General features: G+C 37.6%; 1 protein-coding gene across 4 annotated transcripts in view; it reads right to left on the reverse strand.

Annotated features, from left to right (window-relative positions):
- Nucleotides 1-2,075: 2,075 nt before the first annotated feature.
- slc4a11 (solute carrier family 4 member 11) overlaps nt 2,076-20,348 on the reverse strand; it is a 119,793-nt gene continuing 101,520 nt past the window's right edge. For 3 of the 4 annotated variants that reach the window (XM_016679930.1, XM_016679929.1, XM_007568578.2), the window contains 8 exons: nt 19,165-19,238; nt 17,887-18,115; nt 17,369-17,475; nt 13,637-13,802; nt 12,585-12,758; nt 8,695-8,890; nt 7,121-7,290; nt 2,076-3,647 (listed from right to left, as the gene is read on the reverse strand). In XM_016679930.1, coding sequence (XP_016535416.1) covers nt 3,581-3,647; nt 7,121-7,290; nt 8,695-8,890; nt 12,585-12,758; nt 13,637-13,802; nt 17,369-17,475; nt 17,887-18,115; nt 19,165-19,238 — 1,183 coding nt within the window. In that variant the 3' untranslated portion in view covers nt 2,076-3,580. The remainder of the gene's footprint in view (nt 3,648-7,120; nt 7,291-8,694; nt 8,891-12,584; nt 12,759-13,636; nt 13,803-17,368; nt 17,476-17,886; nt 18,116-19,164; nt 19,239-20,348) is intronic. The other variant, XM_016679931.1, reaches the window with a different exon arrangement.

Raw genomic sequence — 20,348 nt, forward strand, 5'->3', positions numbered from 1 at the left:
TATTGTTACCAAAAGTTATGAGAAGAGGGACGACATCCATGGAAATATTAACATCACTACTACTTTTATTTGGCAAACAGCTTGAGTTTCTCTTTTTCGGTATACAGTTTATATATATTTATATATATATACTATAGTAAACCAACACATTCTGTTTGATAATCATTTTTTCTCAGTTTTATACATATTACAGCTTACAAATATAGCTGATCTTTTTGACAAAATTACAGATTCTGTTTCCGACACCTAAATTAGTATGCTATTATAAAAAAATCACACGTCATACATTCATGATTAGAAAAGGTAGGGCTATATGAAATCAGGAAAAGAATGAACGAAAACGAAAAACAACCACAGTTTACGCCAATTTTTTTTCCATCGGGAGGACCGGGGCAGTCGAAGGTTTCCCACGAGTAGAATGTCTTTCGCTCCGAATTCGACCGGCGGGTCCTCTGAGAGGAGTCTGCTGCTACTCCGAAGAAAATCACCGGCACAGTGAGGATATCGAGGAACAACAACAATACCGCCACGTAGGGAGAAGAATCAGTAAATCTCTGCTCTCAGTTCGAACTTAGAAACTAACTAGGATGAACGTTTGATTAAAAACTAAACTTTGCATCGCAGTATTCCTTTCCAGCCCGGCATCTCCATTTATTTCTCGCTCCGTCCATCGGCGCAGTCTTAAGGCTTAGTCTTATGCAAATGCATCCGAGACTTTCTGTCACGCCTCGCGATCTGCAGCGCGAGACGTCTGCTGAAGTTAGACGTCTTTCTTACGTTTTGTAGGACAAAGTTGAACAGAACTGCATGAAGGGAGCTGCCGTTTACCACCAATAAAACCAGAATAAAACCCAAAACTGTCACCGCTGACGGGCAAAAAAAAAAAAAAAAAAAAAAAAAAAAAAAAATGTTTTTTTTATTTTTGCTCCTCGATGTGTAAAATCACTGGATCAGCTGGGCGGGTCGGACTGAAAAGGTGCTGCTTTGTTAAAAAAATTACAGCTGGCCTGTCATTGCTTCAATCCCAAAATTGCCCCCCGAACTTCAGTGAACTTCCTGGGGTTTTTATACAAAGTATTGCTGAATATCAAGCGTTGCATTTATATTCGTGTGTAGTTGCCGTTTGTTCGACTTGCTACTTGTTTTTCTTACGCAGAAAGATTTTTAAAAACCCCAAAATGAGACATGCTTTAAGCAAACCAGTGCTCAGATTTTTTTGTATATATATATTTTATCATTTAATATAGCTCTCCGTATTCCTGCATTACTATATGAGAACATTTGCAAGCACTGATCTACAAAAAATAAAAATGAAATAAAAACAAACAAACAAAAAAACAGGAGCAAGTTGCTCCAAATCTCGTATTTGAACACTTGCTAAAAAAACAAAAGTAGAATAAAAAGATAGACTAGCTTAATCCGGATCTTTTCTAGTTGTTCTGGCGCAAACCTTTTAACCGTAATCTCCTCCACTAGCTTTGATGCTGATAACATGAAGCTGGACTGGACTTTGATATGTAAACACTGTGGCAGAGCTAAATGTACACTGCAAAAACACTAAATCTGAACTATTTCTGGTCTAGTTTCATGAGCCAATATCTTGTACACTTGAAATAATACAAAATATATAAAAGGCTGTTTTAAGTCAATAATTCCTTAATATTGATGAAAAATCACTAGTTCCAATTGACAGATTATTCCATTTGTCACATAGGGAAAATGTTTTAAGTGAAATAATCTGCCACTTTTTCATCAATATTAAAGAATTATTAACTTAAAACAAGTTTCTATATCTTGCTGAAAAGTTAGTTGTAAGTCAGTTTTGTCTTATTTCAACTGTACTAAGATATTTGCACTAGAAAAAATACTTGGTGAGGTTTGGTGTTTTTGCAGTGTAAGACACAGACAGTGGAATGGAAAGAAGCAAACAGGGTAACACACTGCTCTCAGTTCAGGGTAAACACACCTCATTTTCATTTTTAAAAGATAAACTATCATTATGATAAATAAATATTCTATTTAAAATTGACCGATAATATTTCAATATATTGCCATCATATATTCTGATTTCCCCCCCCTTCTCATTAAGATAAAGATATCACTATATGTTTTTGGTTTGTGCTGTCATTCTAAATTGTTACAAATAATTATATATACCCGTGGAATGTTTTTTTTAATTATTATTATTATTATTCGTCTAAAGATGGATTCCACCTTTAAAAATAAATTTTCTAAAGAGCTGGCAGACAACTAGATGGAGGACAGAGATGTACTGTGTGTATGACCCAAATACGCACACACACACACACACACGCACGCACACATACATACATACCCTCTGATCTCCTCCTGGTACAAATGCTGACACTTGTTGGAATGACTCAGAAAACTTAACATGTATGTGTGCAAGTGTCATCCGTAGCAACTGCTAAAAGGTGCAGAAATTTAAAAGGCTGGAACGCTGCACAATGACGAGGAAAAGGCAGACTTTACAGTGGCCAAAATGCAGTGCTCTAAACTGACCCGTTCCAAGTATTTAGGTACTTTTAAACACAGTGTCTGTGGGTAAAACATTTACCCATACATAGGTGCATCTCGGTAAATCAGAACATAATCAGAAAGTTGTATTATTTTGGTAATCCAATTCAATACCCACTCGAGAATTTTTTTTTCCTTCCCCTCAACTTTCCATTGGCTGCAACACTGCTGAACAGCCAGTTTCTGCTGGAAACCGTTAAATCAGCAAGATTCCTCATGCCTCAAAACATTTCTGTATGAAAAATATACCTCTTAATTGGTCTTATGTAAAAATTTTAACTTCTGAGAGGCTAAATTATAGGTTTCCATAACAACTAAAAGAAAAGAAAAATACTCACTTTTCGTATAGACTCACATTTTAAACAGATTTACCAAAACAAAGGAACTTTTTCATGATCTCCGACGTATCGAGACGCACCTGAAACTGTGTAAAAACAACATAAGTGCAAAGTGTCAAAAAGCGATCAGGTTCATACTTACATTGTGCCATTAGCCCCTTTCTTGGTACAATCTAATGTACCCTTGCAGCATTTCTTTTATTTTTATTTTTTTATTATTATTATTACTTCCACAGCATCAGAGAATACTTGAAGCACCTGCCCCCACACACTGCAAAAAGGATAATGTAAAGTGTAACCATAAAAAGGTTGAAGCTGTGAAACGAGAACATAGACTTGTTATGGCACCACACGATCCGACATGGTCAAACAGAGGCGAGACGGGAACAGTCACTTTTCTTGGAGAACGTTTGTTTCACAGAGAAATTTTCTGTTCGCTTTTTTGGAAAATGTCGGACCCAAACTCTCGGCTCTCTTCTTCTCTCAGCTTCCCCGCGTTTCCAGTGCTTCAACGGACTTCTCGGATACAAAAAAAATCTAAACGGTCCGTGTTTTTTTTTTCTCTTCTTCCCCCCACCCCATGTTTGTGCCCATATAGTTTTGCATCAAAAAATATGTTTTTGTTGATCCTTTTTCCATTTTTTTTTCTTTCTGGTTCACTCCCATGGACTCTGTGAGGATCCAGAGCTTGAATCCTGGTGAAGCTACATGTGTTGGGCATCCATGATGTCCAGGTATTTGGCCTCAATGATATGAGGAAGCACGTTGTTCCTGGAAGCAGAACAGACAACATTCGTGTCACGTCTTATTTGTTACACCAGAACAAAGACTCAATGACTCTAAAAACCAGAGTATGGCATAAAGATGGGTTAGATTGGGACTAAATAAACAAAATAAACTGAGCAGATTCAATTACTGTCAATGAAAGGTAACCCAAACCACTGCTGCCTGAGCTGATCTTAAATCATTGTTTGTAAAGGAAGAGAGTCTAAATTTCATTATTGTTCTTATGTACAAGGTTTCTATGTACACTGGGGGGAAAAAAACAAGTAGATTTTTTTTTATTTTCTTGATTTCTGGAAAAAAAAATCTAATAATACTTAAACAGTGCTGTATTGTTTACATTATTTATATTTGAATTACATGTTTTATCTTCATTTTGCCACATTACACTATCCTTTTTTACATACCCAAAAGCTAATTGTTTTTGTACAGAATGCACAAACATACACATCAATAAAGGTGCAGTCCTTAAATTGGATCTGAATGCCAGGCGCCAAAATGGATTCTTTTTTTACTAAATGGAGAAAAATGTATCAAAATTCCCAACTTCTGCTTTAAAGACTCTTTATTGTATAACACTCCCAATTCTTAGATGGCAAAAATAATAGTTACAAATAGGTGAATGTTTTTCAAAGTGAGGGTCTATAGGAAGAGTGAGGGGCGCTTCAGAAAGCTGAGAAAAAAATATGAATTGACAAAAATTTTTAATCAGATTTTTTAGTCATAATTGTTTTATCATAAAATGTAAGCTGTTTTTCAAATATTATAAACTACAGGTAAAAATAGATTATTAAAATCTGATGTGGCATGCTCTTCTTTCTGATTGGCTGCCATTCAAATTTATCAAGCTGCTTTGTTCCTCAAGCTAGCATAGCTAACATAGCTAGCAAGTGCAAAACGGACAAGAAAAAGACAGGAGCAACCCTGCTGCCACAAAAAAAAAAAAAACAAACAAAAAAAAACAAAAAAACAAGAACTCCTGGCTGACTAAACTCAGAAGATATAATTAGGCAGCATTTATGCTAAATGAATATAATAATTGTTGAGTAGTGAATAAAAGTGAACAGAAACACTCTAAAAGTTGGAGTTTCTTTGCATATCTTGTAGCATTGTCTGTGGGTTTGTAAAGAGAATCCCCGGCAGCAGAAGCTAGTGCTGTTTGGGCGGCCATAGCATGGAAGAGTTTAGCAACCTCTGGTCTGAGTTATACCAAATGCCAAATCTGTAAAATTACACTGTAACACACCGAATATTGAAAGCTAGTTTCAGTGTTTTGTTAGTGATTTAGCAAAACTACACACAGGACTGCTATTCAAGCTGTGCAAGGTCAATGTTTGCACTCAAAATGTTAAAAAAAACAAACAAACAAAAAAAAACAACTAAATATTTTAGCCTGCAAAAGGCTGAATTTTGCTAAAAATGTAGACATAGCTTATGAATTAATGCCGATGACATTTGCAACATAATTTGATCAACACATTAAATGTAGTGATTTAATTTGTAACGAGGCATTTAATCAGGAATGTGTGCTGCAGTGTATGCAGGCAGCAACACTGTGACTAAACACATTTAGCAGATCACTCAGTAACATTTTATCATGTTCTAGCCAGAGGAATCAAAACCCCTTAGCAAACACAGATAACAGTTTCTGTCTCTGCAGTGCATACTCTAAGATTGAGCTTCCATTACAAGTGAGTGGAAAACATTTTTAATGATTAGAAGAAATACAACTTTCAGAGCAAATGTTTTAAATAATGCACCGTTTACTCCTCTACTAAAAACCCACCCAGCAAAGAATACTGAATCAATACTTTACAAGGGCTTTCACAGAGCTGTTTTTCTGTATTTCTGTTATCAGCTCCAGATCTGGTTTCTGATCTGCTCACAATTTGGCGACAGTAAAATAATGTGGAAAAGTTTTGGCACTTTCTTAATTTCATCAATCCAAATTATGTTAAGGGATTATGGAGTAGCTAGGGTGAAAATACAACATCAAATGTTCCAGATATTAGTCTAATTAATTAGGAGTAACCAAAATAAAAATATTTTTCACTAAACTGATACATTTCTTTCCTATAAGTTGATTTCTATTGACACTATTGCACATTTGCATTTTATCTCCATATTCAAAGATCTGCAGCTTTTACTAAATAATGCTCCAGCATCAGCTTCCTTCACTTCTAACACTTTAAGCTACTTCAACTGATCACCAGCTATAACCCGTTACCATGGATTTATGAACATGTCAAGAAATTCTGCCGCATAAACATCACTATTCTGAGACACGATGTAGATCGCTCCTATGCACCAGAGTAAACAAATTAAGAAAACTTAGATGTTGCCACAGTGGCTCAACACTGACATTAATTAATCTCATGTTCTGATTCAACAGCAGAACCTGTTTTCATTTATTTCATCAAATCATTTTCGGGACACTCAGTTTAATCACAAAGTTTGATCTGTGCGAACGGTTGCCTGTTCAATAATTAATGCTACCGTCTACGGATCGATTTAAAGTTTCACAAATCTGGAACAAACTTCTGGAAAATTGTAAAACAGCTGAAACACTGAGTTCCTTTAAATCTTGACTAGAAACCCACCTCTTTATTTGCTTTTGTACCATAATAAATGAAACTCTAAGCAATATTTCTGATGCAAAATGTAATGTTTCCATTGCTGAGTTTTGGGTTTTTATGATGTCAGACACTTTAAACTGCCTTGTTTCTGATAAGTGCTGTAAAGATAAACTTGATTGATTGGCAAAATCATAAGATGAATAAAGAGAAAGCAAGACTAATAGATGAGTTGTTTAGTGAATAATTGATTCCAGCTTCTGTAGAGAAGTCTGTTTGGATGGGTAGTCTGAGATAACAGCGCTGCGACTGTGACACAGACTTCTTCCTTAAGTTCTTAATTGTCTCAGGTCCATGATGTAAAAGTCGGATAAAATGTGACATGAGGGTTCAGACTGCAGATCTTTGAAAACAGTCAGATACGTAACTGATTTAGCTTCACGTATGGAAATGGCTCAAATCGTATTTTTCTTGCTGGTGTGAAAAGATCAGATCAGACTGCGGTGAAAAGTTGTGTATGGTCAGCATTCACCTGGTGTGTGAATGTAGCCTTAGAATCTCTGAACACGCAATTTTAGATCAACCACCATACGGGGCAAGGTGAGGAGTTCATGTCCTCAGAGGATCCAGAGATAACATTTCTTGGTTCAAAATTCAAACCTTAAAAAAAAAAAAAAGCTAAAATTTTAGTTCTCAAAAAAATTATACAGTTAGAGAGATGAGAGATTTCACTTTACACCAAAAAGATATCATACAAGTTCACCACAAAGGTTACATTCCACCAAGGTGCAGAATTGCAGATGAACTGAAACGGTGTGAACGTCCTCGCACACAAACACCTGAATGTCAAAATAGAGAAAATGGTTTTCCAAGCTTCCCCATACGTACCTGATTGGGATTAGGAGGATCATGACCAGAGGGAAGATCATTTTCATGTACGGTATTGGGTACATGCCAAATGTGCACAGCACCAGCAGCTGCATCATCTGCAGGAAGGTGAAGTAGTGGATCTTCCTCTGGGGCACTTTGCGAATGTAGTGGGTAGGTGGGTAAGACGTCTGTGGGGGGTGAGAGGATAAAAACTGATTAAAATACAATCTCCCCCTGTGGCTGTGTTTCTACTGCAGTCTTAAGGAAATGATTACAGGCAGTGGACAGCCTACGCACCTCTGAGATTTGCACTTTTAAGTTCCAGTTTCAGATGACAACTTCTGTTAGCTTTCAGTAGCGTGAACTTGCCTAAACTATGTTTGCAAACTTGGTTGCTACTATGAAACATTTTGGAAATTCTTATCACAAAACATAACCATGGATCATGAGTATTAAGAGCTTGTACTTATAAATCAGTTTCAATGTCTGGATTTATCAGTTTTCAGGTGTTTGAGGTTGTTTTCATGCCTGACAGCCCTGTAAACTGTTTGTTTGGGGAGCAAAATTGCAACATGTGTTACATTTTCAGCTGCTGTTTATATTTCTGTCATTGCCAGTATTACTGAGGTTTTTATTTCTAAATAAAAATTAAGTCTGAAGAAAAAAAGGACATGTAAGGTGTTGTTTTTTCCCCCCCTAGTAAACAGCATGCAAGACAGCGAGAGAGAGCAAGAGGAGAGAGAAAGGCTAGGTGGAGTACAGCAAAGTTGCTCTGATGCATCTTTTTCAGTTTTCAACATCTGCTACATAGAAATGTCTTGAATATCTCACAGTTAAAGGAGAAGATCTTTTAAAGAAATACCCTCTCATCGCTCAGAAAGAGAAATCAGAAAAAGCAAAATTGATATCCACTGGTCACAACTTGTGATGGTTGCATCTGGAATTAAAATATCCTGGTGTCTTAAACTGTAAAATAAGAACGAATAATATGGGAAATACACATCTAATGTACAGATTTTTCATTGCACACACTATCTTTACATCAGTAACAGTATTTTTAAAATGCAACTTTTACTGTCTGGGTGTTTATAAGCTCCAGATTTTTCTTCCAGGAACATGCAGTTCCTGTTGCTACCATTTGGGGGCAGCAGCATGTAAAGCATGGATTGAAAGGGTAAGCCTTGCTTTATCTCCTCACTGTAGAAGAGGCAAGGTTAAACCGGACACTGGGGATAAGAGACACACGGAAAATAAAGGAGATTCCTGCAGGTTTCTTTTGACAAAACTATTTAGTGGATATAAAATTTAATATTTTCAACTGATTGTGCAGGATCTTTGCTGCATTTTAATGAAGCCGAGATCAAACAAAAACATTAGTTTGGTTCCTTTTTAAATTTTATTTTGCAATTCCTTAAACCAAACCCTCAAAAACAACGCAAACAACAAATAAATAAAGATGTTAGTGGATGAGAGGTGACTCTTGTGCTGGGCATCTAGTCAACTGTTTGATCTGCTGAGTCCCACAGCCAACATATGGGCACACACACCAACACACACACGCATACACACTCTCGCCCAGCACCCTGGCTCACCTGCTCCTTCAGGAGGAGAGCCATGCGGTCGCACATCTGGTTTCCGTCGATGGAGGTGAGGGCGATGTAGAGGAAGAGGCCGTACAGGACGGGTTTGGGGATCCACTGCAGCGGAACGGGCAGCAGCAGCAGAGACACGCCAATGAAGATGTTGGCAGCCAGAGACGTCAGCCGGGTCTCCTTCACCTGGACGATGCTGAGGAGGAACAAGATGACACACTCTATGAAAGAACGAAGCATTTCTGAAAAATCATCTCTGGCAAAACGACAGAATTTGTTTCTGGGGATTTTCCCGATCAGTTTTATTGCAGGTTTTGCAGCGGTACAATTCAGACTTTCCTAAACATCAGGATTTAATAAGCAGAGAGAGGATATGAATGAGACGTTTTTGCTTTTGTTTGAAAAAGTAGATTTTGTTATGATGACAAAACAGGATTTTATAATTGATTAGAGATGCAAATCGTTCGGTAGCTGCATTTGCGGCTGACCACATAATTGTGCAATTTGACACGTTGGAAATAAAATTTCTTAATGGAAACACAGAAATAAAAATAAAAAACTCATTTTTTGACAAAAAGTTTTGACAATAGGATGAGGTGTTTTTTTTTTTTTTTTTTTTCATCCGAATTGAAATTGTTTTATTTTGCAAAACTGCAATGGAAATGCTTTTTATTGAATAATGAGTCTCATGATCAACAGCCGGATGCTGCCGCTGGCGCAAACCAAGAAGAAGAAAACGACAGGAAGTCGTTGGTCGATAATGATGGGGTCATGTGTTTTTTAGTGACTTATTGTGTGAACAAACTTATTCACACGTGATTTTGTTTTGCACACATTTGCAATGGAAATGCAGTCAAGCAATTCGATTCAATTCTAATTTTTAGGGTCAAATTCAAAACCAATTTTTCCATCTTGAGATTCGGATTAAATAAAATGAAAAAGGAAAAGACTGTATAACTAATAGGACATTTATTTAAAGCAATTCCATAAAGTTCCACACTGTATCAAATTTGTATTTAAACAAAAATTTGGTTTATGCACAAAATTCTGTAATACCATTAATTAGTTAGCTTAGCTGCCTGGCTTATTCCTAAATAAATAAATAAATAAAAAAAACAATTAGTTGAAATAATAATTAACAGTGGACGCGTAATGTGATACGTAGCTTACTTGCAAATAGAAGCGGCAATGACGTACAACTACAGTGCATTTTAAAATTTATTTTTGAGCATTTTGAATCAATTCCTTGTTTCCAGAACTAGGAAATGTGATCAAATGTTTTTTCTGTTCCATAAATAATGAACTGATGTGCTACTTTAAGTGACAGCACCTTTTCTGAATATATCATTACAAACAGGTATCATCTCTTTAATTTAAACGCATGCCAAAAATGATTGAAAACGGAAAAGCTATGTGAGGAAAAACTCATAGTTTAAAAGTACTTAGACTCAGTAAAATGTGAAATATTTGTTTTCATTGGATGACATTTTTATTCTTATCTCATATTCTTGAGGAGGAATTTTCTGTCTCTGGACCAACGTGATTACTTTTTGAAAAGCTGCAACATGCTGCCATTTTCTCTTGTTTTTGCTGAGAACAGGTTTCCTATTCAAAACGCCATTTCAATGCCAGTTAGTTAATGCCACCAAATGATAAGATCACAAAACGTGTTCTTTAGTTATTCCTGTTTTATCTACTTATTTATCATTTCATCACTTCTAACCAAAATATCTATGTGACTGTAGATTGTTTAAAACAAGACAAGTTATAAAAAAGAAGGGGAAAAAAATCAGGAAAGAAGAAAACAGTATTCTAATCCACACTACGTTAAACAATTCTATGTTTTTGTTTTTGTTGCCATTTGTTCTCTTTGCTTGTGTAATGGGTTATTTCGTAGGTCAATACCTCTGTTTGCTAGTCTGTAATGTTTATTTTCCACGCACTAATTGGTGAATAATAATAAAAAATGAAATGAATGTGCTGTATCAGATTTGCTGTGTGATTTTTTTTTTTTTAATTGACTTCTTGTTTTCTGTTTCCGTCTCTGAGCAGTTCTGCATGGCTCTCACATTGTAGTACATTTTCTGGAATGTCCACTTCCAATGTTTCCAACTTGTGGATGATTTTTACTGTGGAATGGTGGATTCGGATAGTTAGGAAGGTCAAGGTCACTGTTGATATTCTTCTTCTTTGGTATTAACACTATTTACGTTCTAGATAGAAAAGTCTGCAACCTTTACGATGATAAAAAAAACAAAACCATTTCTTTCTTCAGTCCAGTGAAATAAAATTCGTTTTAATGTCATATGAATTTGATAAAAAAAGACAAATTATATAAGTTGATAAATGTCTACTATCAAAAATTTGATGCACTTTTTTTTTAAAGAAATGCCATCTTATTTCAATTTTTGTGTTTTAAACCAAAGAAAAAACTTAAAAGTTTTCCCCAAAAGAACATAGATACATTTTCTTCCAAGGAAAATAGTGAAAGAAAGTAGAAGAAAGTGGATAATTTTCAACTTAAAGACAAGAAAAATCCATCTAAAATAATATCACTGGTACGAGTTATTCTGTTGTGGGAACTCAATACAAACACGCCATGAAGGAAAAAAAAAAAAAGGAAGAACTACCAAAACATGATGATGTTATAGCTATATTTGAAAGCATCAGTTGGTTCTTTATCATTTTCAGCAGAAGTGCTAAAGAATCATAGTGGAAGATTCAAAAAGACACAACGACCTTTACAGACTTGGTCACAGCTGTGGATCATCAGTCAAGTTCATTTGACTACTACTCTTAAAGCTGCAGTATGTAACTTTTATTTTTTAAAAAATGTTTTCTATACATTTGCTAAAACTGTCACCATGTTGTGAAAAACAGATAATCTGTGAAAAGATCGATCTCGTCCACATCCTCCCTGAGCTGCTACTGTCTGAAGAAATGCACCAAAAACAATATGAACCAATGAGAGCCAGAAGGAGGGGCTTAGTGCTGTCAATCATTCTCATGTACTTGCTGCTAAATGTACTAATGGGAAAAATCATTTACGTGCATACATCAGCGGCCATGCTAACTAACATTAGCATTCATGATAGACTATGCTAGCTGCAGGGGAGACGCAGTGCCACATGGAAGGTGAATGACAGTGCTAAGACCCGCCTCCTGGCTCTGATTGGTTGTTTCTAAACAGCAGAGGAAATCAATTTTTCACAGATTATCTGTTTCATCCCATACTTGATATGGTGACAGTTTCAAGAAATAGGTAAAATACATATTTTTTTAAAATAAAAGTTACACAGTGCCACTTTAAATCATGCTAAAAACAACTGTGTCTTTAGCTTTTCCTAACATGTTTTCATTTTTTGTAAATTTGACAGATTGTTATTTTTCTTAGAACTGAAGATGATATAATTTCCATCCACCATGATAACTTAAAAGAACTTTTCTAAACGGACTAGAAGCGACTTAACACATCCTCAAAATAGAGACTGGAGAATTTAAAGTATTCATTTTACACAGAGACATGCCATCAAAAATACCAAATTGCATACTTTGTCCACAGAAAAAAAAACTAAAACCCTTGATTACATCTTCTGTCCTCACACAAAAAGTCTTCATTTATCACACTCTGCTGCTTTATTAATCCTGATATGCAAAGTATAATCTCGCCTGGCTGTGGATGAAATGCTCAACTTAATCCTCTCATCTTTTAGAAACTCCCTCTCAGCTCATCCGTCCTCAAAGGAAAACTGTTAGTTCCATGCTAATCATGCAATCAAGAAAGAGCCTGCGATTAAAAAAAAAAAATCCCTGTCAGAACACGCTCTGAAGATGAACTTTCAACGCCTCCATTTGATCGCGGTCGGTGGCGAGAGGGAGGGCGGACTCACGTCTCGTAGAGGTGCCCCCCCTCCACACGCTGCTCCACGAAAGCCAGCTGGCGCACGTGGAGGGTGGAGTGGGGGAAGGCGGCGTGCATCCAGGGCAACCCCAGCACCGACATCAGGATGTTAATAAGGCCGGAGAGCATCAGGTCCCAGTGATACGCCGTGCCCTTCAGCAACCTGGGGTTAGGGAGACAGAGAGAGAGAGGCGACACGTCACGCTCAAACAGGAAACAAAGGAAGCAGTGTGAACGGAGACAAAGAGGATATGTAATTAAAAGCAAAGAAAAACACACAAATGGAGCGAGCGTACTCCTCCGTCTCATTCGTCATGCAAGCAAAAATACAAATCCATTATTTATATTCTTTCATACTGTCGCGGAAAGCAGCAACGTAAATCAATAACATTGACACGCTATAAGAAAGAGTGAAGCTGCGTGGAACATTGTGTACTCATGTCAGAGCTGCAACATTTAAGTAAGTCTGTGTGTTTTGGGGGGAACGGTAACAGGCTGCGCTGTATGAGGGAAGCCCTGTGAATGATGAACGCTGCAGACCATATCCACACATCCTGTTGACGTGTCCTTCAGTAGGACCCAGTGGATGCAATGAATGAAGGAGGATGGAAACTTCAAAGGACAGTGATGAGTCTCACTTGGTGAATGAAAGCTTTATGAACGAAAAGGAAATGAATACGCATAATTCTGGATCCAAGCTTCCTATCCGAACTGGTAAAGTTAAGTTTACCGGCAGAGACCGGTCTTCTAGTTAAATTCCTTAAATGATCAATATGGTTGAGGTCACGACTGTTCCAAAAGCTGAGTGATTTCTCTAAATAAAAACCTGACCTGGTTGAGGAAAATGGATGTCACTTTTGGATTCAGTGGCACAAAATAGTGCTAATTCATTTGAAAAAACAAAATAGACAACTTCCAAAACATATCTTTTTGTAACCCAGGGTTACTATCGAAAATAATGTGCTACTTATCCACATGAAGATATATACTCTTCATGTGGATAAGAACTAGAGGTTCTTCCGTCAGCGTGTTGGCACCCACCTGTTCTCTGGAGCATTGGTAAGTGAAACAACAATGTTCTGGTCGATGAAGATGAGGAGAGCCAGGAGGAAGCCGAGTCCCATGGCGCTGACAACGTTCATGGCCGACAGCCGCTCGAACGGAGCCACGTTGAAGATTGGTCGATTGTGAACCTTAAACACTGGAACTGGATGAAGCGACAACCAGAAGGAGAAAAATAGCAGCAGATGAGATTGGAAATGATTCTCCATCCTCATATGAAGTGTTATACAAACATCATAAGTATCTCATAAAAAGCTTCCTTAATTTGCTAATATTGTGGATTTGCTATGTTTTACTGATGTGATAATCCACATTTTCAATTGTTTTTAATCCTTTGAAGAGTTTCTGGATTTCATTTTTTAAATGCCTCGTATCTAATTTGGTGCACTGCTCTGATGAATACTGCTGGATTAAATGTAGCTGGTTAAATTTAGAAAATGACAAGACAATAATTGGTCTATTATGCTATGACTTATTGTCTCTGGAGGTACAGAACAGAAAATTGTCCGGGCACTTAAATTTAAATTCATTCGGGGTTTGGCAGTCATCTCTGTTCTGACCCCCAGAGAACAGCTGCTGCCTTGGCAACAATAGAGGCTAAAAATGATGCCAAACAACAGAGGATAAAAAAAGAAAAAGAAAAAAATGAAAATGGCCAATGTGTTTTGCCCGGTGCCTTTATTAAAGAGCATAAAGCGATAATAAGGGCAGCAAATAAAAGGGTTCCATCGCAAACGAGGCTGTTTCAGATAAAAAAAAACAGGTTTTACCTTTTAGCAGCTTTAGCTGAACTGGAATAAAAATAAAAATAAAAATGATCCCCAAACTCGTATCAAAACGAGAGGTCACAACTGGCTCCTTACATCAGAAGTAAGGAGGATCACAGGATGTCAGCTGTATTTTAATAGTACAAGTTTTAAAAAACAATTGATGAGTAAAATTGAAGAAATTAAAAAGAAAAATAAACACCTCCAAAGGATGTCAGATATATCTTAAAGGGGCAGTATTATGTGTTTTTCAGGCACATAGCGCCATTTTACAACACAATCAGGTAACTATGTTGCCTGTTGTTAGAAAAATATATCAAATATGATCTAAAATAAATTTGTCCTCGATATTCAATGCCTTGAAATTGGACCTCTGTCTCTTTAAAAACTCCTGCTTTTTCCAAAACTCTGCCTGCAAGAGGTCATCACAACATGGCTCCTCTGTGAACCCTTTAATGTGAACTCCTGAGAAGAAGCTCATAATGAGCTCAGCTGATGCTCAGTCCCACCAGGTGTTTGCTAATTGCTGCTGGCTAGTCTGAAGGAGCTGAGCAGAAGAACTCCTCTGTGATGCGGAAGCTTGGAAACCGCAGTTCCCAGGAGGAGCTATGTCCTCGAAGGCGGGGCTAGGTCCATCCAGGCATTTTGCACAACTGAATGGTTGCCACAGAGATGAAAGGATTTCTCAAACATGCATCAGAAAATCAAAGCAATCCTCCATGATTAGTTTTGATGAAGGAATGTCATTATAACATGATTTACAGCTTGAAAAAGTCAATTTTACATAATGCTGTTCCTTTAATAGAAGGTTTAAATAATTTATTAATAAAATGTTAGAAATTAAAAAGAAAAGAAATGGGTAAAATCAAGTCCTTCATAAACTACAACAATTCCAGATTTGTTAGTCAGTAGAAGGAATGAAAGTCTTCCTGTTGCGGCGGGTGAAGAACCGTATCGTCCGTTAGCCATAAATCGCAGGGATGGCGGTTGACAATGTTGATGGTAAAGTCCCTGACTACGCCTGACGGAACACCTTGACCAACATGATGAACTCTGCTCAATGGAGGTCAACACCTTGGAAAGAGCCTTTCCTAGTAACAATGTATTGATGTGTGTAACGAGGTGTGTGTCTCATATTAGAAACACACTTTAAATGACGAAAACTTTACGCTGCAGCCGGTGTTCTGCCATCTACTGCAGATTCCCCAGGATTTGGATTTGTCAGGGTAGGTAGCAGCCAGGTGTTGCCAATTAAAGCTCTTGATTAACTGAACTCAGCAGGTGGGAGTGCCGTTATACAAGCAGCAGGTTTGGCAGTTTGCTGGTCTTGAGGAGAGGAACTTTTTTTATGGCAAGAACCACTGTGGGTAGGCCATTAAAAAGGATCTTGATGTGTTGGTTGGATGATGATGATTGGCACAGGTGCATGTTTCTATTTGCTTCCTGTTCTTTAGCTGGTAGTTTCCTGAGGGCCAATAGAAACAACTGACATGGGGAAAAAACGGTCAGTGACGCTTCCTTCTTGCGTCGAGTGTGTTCATGCCTCGTATTCTGACTTGTTTTGGACAAGGAGCTCCAAAACACAGCAACTTGTTTTTTAACTTTCCAAACCGCTTTTCTGATTTCAAAATCCATACATTCAGAGCTAAAGAGCTAACTCCTCAACTTTTATCCACGTGAATTACTTGGATGGCAAATGTACAATCATAAAACTGATTACCAGTGATGAAGAAAGAAATTGTTTCCTTTTTGTACTTGAAATGTTTAAGGTCCTCTGCAACACTTCTGATGGAAGGCCTGAGGAACCACGATAACGATACTGCGGTTGATAAGGGAGCATTTAGGTACTTACTGGAGTTAAAAAAAAAGGATTACTTTCTGACAGACCACAGAGATCAGAAATCTATAGACCTACCAACTAAGGTCAGTGGACACAGTGCATTGATTTTCTGTTGGCAGTGATGAAGTGACAGCTGAGATTAGGTTATCTAAAGTAAAGGAATACCTTCCTCCACTGCAGGTGTGCTCACGTTGAGTCACTCATCAATCAAACACTAAGCTCTAACTGCACATTTAAATCTGGGTTTCTGCAGGTTTAACCAATTCAAATTTAAGACTTTAGGAGGTGAAATTTAAGACCTGTATGATGTCAGAAATGTGCAAAGCAAAAACCCTTAACCACCGTAGTGCCAAGTTATTTCGCACAGAAATTAAGGTACCATTGTACAGGTTTGCAACAGGAGTGATCCAATGGCGAAGATTAACGTCGCCCAGCTAACTGCTGATAAATTTGCACTTAAACCATAAAAGATGCAAAAAAAAAAATAAATAAATAAATAAAATAAAATTAAATAAAATTTAAGCTAGCTTTCTTGTTTTTATTATTTCTCCATTTCCACTGCAGGAACCAGAATCAATGCTTCCTACTAATATAGGCCTTTGCTAGCTAGCAAGGGTACATTAGCAGCTAGTTACCAGTAGCTTTACTTCCCACATATTACACAATGATGAAGTGACTTAAGGGCAACTCAAATGTTTGCCTGACACAAAAATACCACAAGAAAAGAAACTACAAAGGATATACAAGATTAAATAGTTCTGCCACAAAATGTATGACTTCTAAAGAATACATTTAAGGCCAACTTATATTTTTTAAATGGAATCAAAACATTTTAAAGCCTTAATTTTACATACATGAATTTAAAACTGTTTAGGGATGCACAGATACTCTGTAAATACTTTTTAATCTAAACTTTGATCATTTATATCTTTCTGGGTGTCTTTCCAATTTTCTGAAACCAGAAGAAACCTGGAACTATTTCTGCTATAATGAAAACTACAAACAAACTTCCTGTGGCTGCTTTCTGTTCACATTGCACCCAACAGGCTATAGCTTCATCCAGCCATCTGGAGCAAAGCAAGAGGTAAGTAAAATGATACTAACGCTCGATGTCGCTAAAAATGTAGGAGCCAATGAAGGAGAACAGCAGCACTGAGATGGGCAGGGCGCAGTCCGACAGCACTTCCCTCACTTTGGCATGCAGGAACGGACTGGGAGATGGAGACAGAGAGAGAAAGGACAGTGGAGTGAGCAAGGAGAGACAAATAATGGAGGAATACAATTACTGTGGACAAGACAAGGACAATGGCTGCAATCCTGACACCGCTTAAGTACCTTACTCCGCCTCTTGCTTACACAATTGAATCCAGCTTTGAGGTTGATTTGATTACAGAGAGCAATCAGTAGTTAGAATATTAATGCTTATTAAATCACAGGCTGGAACTGAAGATCTGACAGAAAAGTGAGTTTAGCAAGTTCTGTCTGGAAAGTTACAATCCTTAGAGGCTAGGTCCCACTCTGCAGTATCCATCCCAGCAAGGCAGCGGTCCCAGCCAAACGTGATTTAAAGTTCTCCAGTGATTAATCTTTCAGGTGCCTCAGAATATTAATGCAGAATGTACCTTCTTTTGAACTGGTAGAGGGTATAGCCCATCCATAATGTCCCGAGCATCAGCAGGAGGCAAAGGACGGGCCTTTCTCGAGTGCACTGGATGAAAGATTCAGGCAGAGCATTGAACACCGACCCGACCATCACCTCACTCCTGTTTCCTCCCTGCAGGTCTCCAACCTGAGGAAGGTCCGCTATGCTCCTGTTTTCCAGACCTGGAGCGTGGTAGTACCTCTGAAAGACTGAAACCAGAATCACAGTGGTCAAAACAAACCAACAAAAAATAAAACACAAATTTTCGTAAGTTTTTCTTTTTCTTAGGTAAATTGAAAAGCATTCAAACTCTGTTGAACCCTTTCCAATTTTATTATAGTACAACCAAAAGCTTCGGTTTATTTTATTGTGATTTTATGTGACAGATTGGATGGACAGCTTTGAGCATTTGAAATCCAAAATCTTTGTAGGCTCTGCCTAACTTCGTTATAACTCCACTGCGTTTTCCTGCCACCACAAGTTTTATCAAAGTGATGGTGAGTTCAGGGTCTGTTTTCAGTGCCGGGAAGAAAACAAAACAACAACAAAAAAAACCCTTTTTAAGTTTATTTAAGGCCAACTTTATTATATATATAATTTTAACACATTAACAGTCTGACTTTAGATACATGAATTTGAGACTTTAAAGATGCAGAGACACCCTGCTCTGTATTTCAGTCTGAAAAACAGAAAGCAGCACAAAACTATAGGAAAATCTAGAAGCAAGAGCAAAGCATTAATGCAAAGTTAGAGAGCTGATATTATTCATGCTCTTTTATCTGTGAATTAGCCATAAATAGCGACTGAATATAAATGTTTTTTGCATTAAATAGAAAAAAAATGCTAAGTAATACGCAGCAGATTTGTAAAGATCCATCTGCAGATGGCTAAAACAAAGAACAATGTCACTAGGAAAAAGGACTGGACAGCTTTTAATTAAAATGACTAATTGATTAGCTGGAGAGATGTTGGCACCCTCGGTCAACGAAGGATTCCTCAGGCATAATTAGCAAGTAGCTCCAGCAAATAACATTATTAAAATGACACCAGTAGCACAGTATGCAGAATATGTCGCAGTTATCTTTTTATGACTCCATTTGTGTTAGAAAACTTTTGCCTGCTTTAAATCAGAAATTTGCTTGTGATAACAGATGGATGCAGAGTCTTAATTATCAGTCAAAATATGGAAGAAGTATAAGCAGTCACAGACTGCAGTGTTGCAGAAAAACAAAAAAAAGTGACTGCCTGCGTTACTTACTTTTGACTGTTCCTTTGACAGCATCAACTACAAATGCAATGGAGATGAACAGGGCAATGACCTCTTCTGTTGACCTGGAAAACACATTGGACGTTGTTGCTTAGCTACAAGTAAATGTTAAAACACAGAATAAAAGTAGCATTTTTGTCATTCTATTTCAAACAATACAAGGACGTTCAACTTAATAAAATAATATTTTAATTAACTTTTAATGCAGTGTTGTCGTTTTAAAATCATAAAAGCTCTAGATCTACCTGTTGCCGTTCTGCCTTTTATTTTATTTCATACATGTAAACAAAATATTTTGTGCCTATGATCATAAAACATGGCACATTATTTTTGATCTACCTGATATGATGTTCTAGCTACATGTTTGGTTTAAAATTATTACTGCATCTGGAATCAAAGTAGACAGACCACATTAGTGAAAGAGGAAGCTGTGTTTGTACGACCTTCAGTTATTTGGATTATTTCAGTGTGGGCGGGTGGATGTGTGTGTGTTTGTGTGTATGAAGAGTGGTTGCCTATGTGTGGAATAGTTATGAGTGAGAATTTGTCACCTAAAGGTGTGAAGCTGTAGAACGGTGGGATGGGCAGAAACTGTGGTCAAAAGCAGCAGAGGATAAGTAGCCTCAGACCCTGAAGACATATGGCAAAGACTCCACCTAATCTGGCACTGCTACCCTGTCTTCCAGTGCTGGTCAATACGAGACTATCAGGCTCCCACACAAGACACAAAGTGTTTCCAGTGCTGAAGAGGAAAATCTACCAGGTATGGTGGTGAGGGATCTTTTGATGCCTCATCACTGCCTAGTTTTTCACTGCCTAGTTCAAGCCACAGTCACCCTGACACATCCCTGAGGGTCTTTGGGCTTCATCACAACTTAAATCCAATTGACAAGTTCCAACCACCTTGATTACCAGACTGGCCTCTAAGCCTGACAGATACCTTCCACCCAAAAAATGGGCGCCTTGCCGCCAGGAGCCAGCCTGTTAAAAACCAGACACTAGTCCTACACACAGAAGGTCTTGGCTCTCGACTATTGAGAAACGATTGGAAGCCAGCTGCAGGTTAGCCGGAGGCTAGTAATTGTTTCTGGAGGCTGGAGGCTAGCAATTGTTTCTCAATAGTCTTGCTAGCCTCCAACTGATTGGATAAAGTTTTAATCTTTACCCAATCACTA

This window comes from Poecilia formosa, unplaced genomic scaffold (assembly GCF_000485575.1).
Source record: "Poecilia formosa unplaced genomic scaffold, Poecilia_formosa-5.1.2 Scaffold226, whole genome shotgun sequence".
In the NCBI taxonomy this organism is placed as follows: Eukaryota; Metazoa; Chordata; class Actinopteri; order Cyprinodontiformes; family Poeciliidae; genus Poecilia; species Poecilia formosa.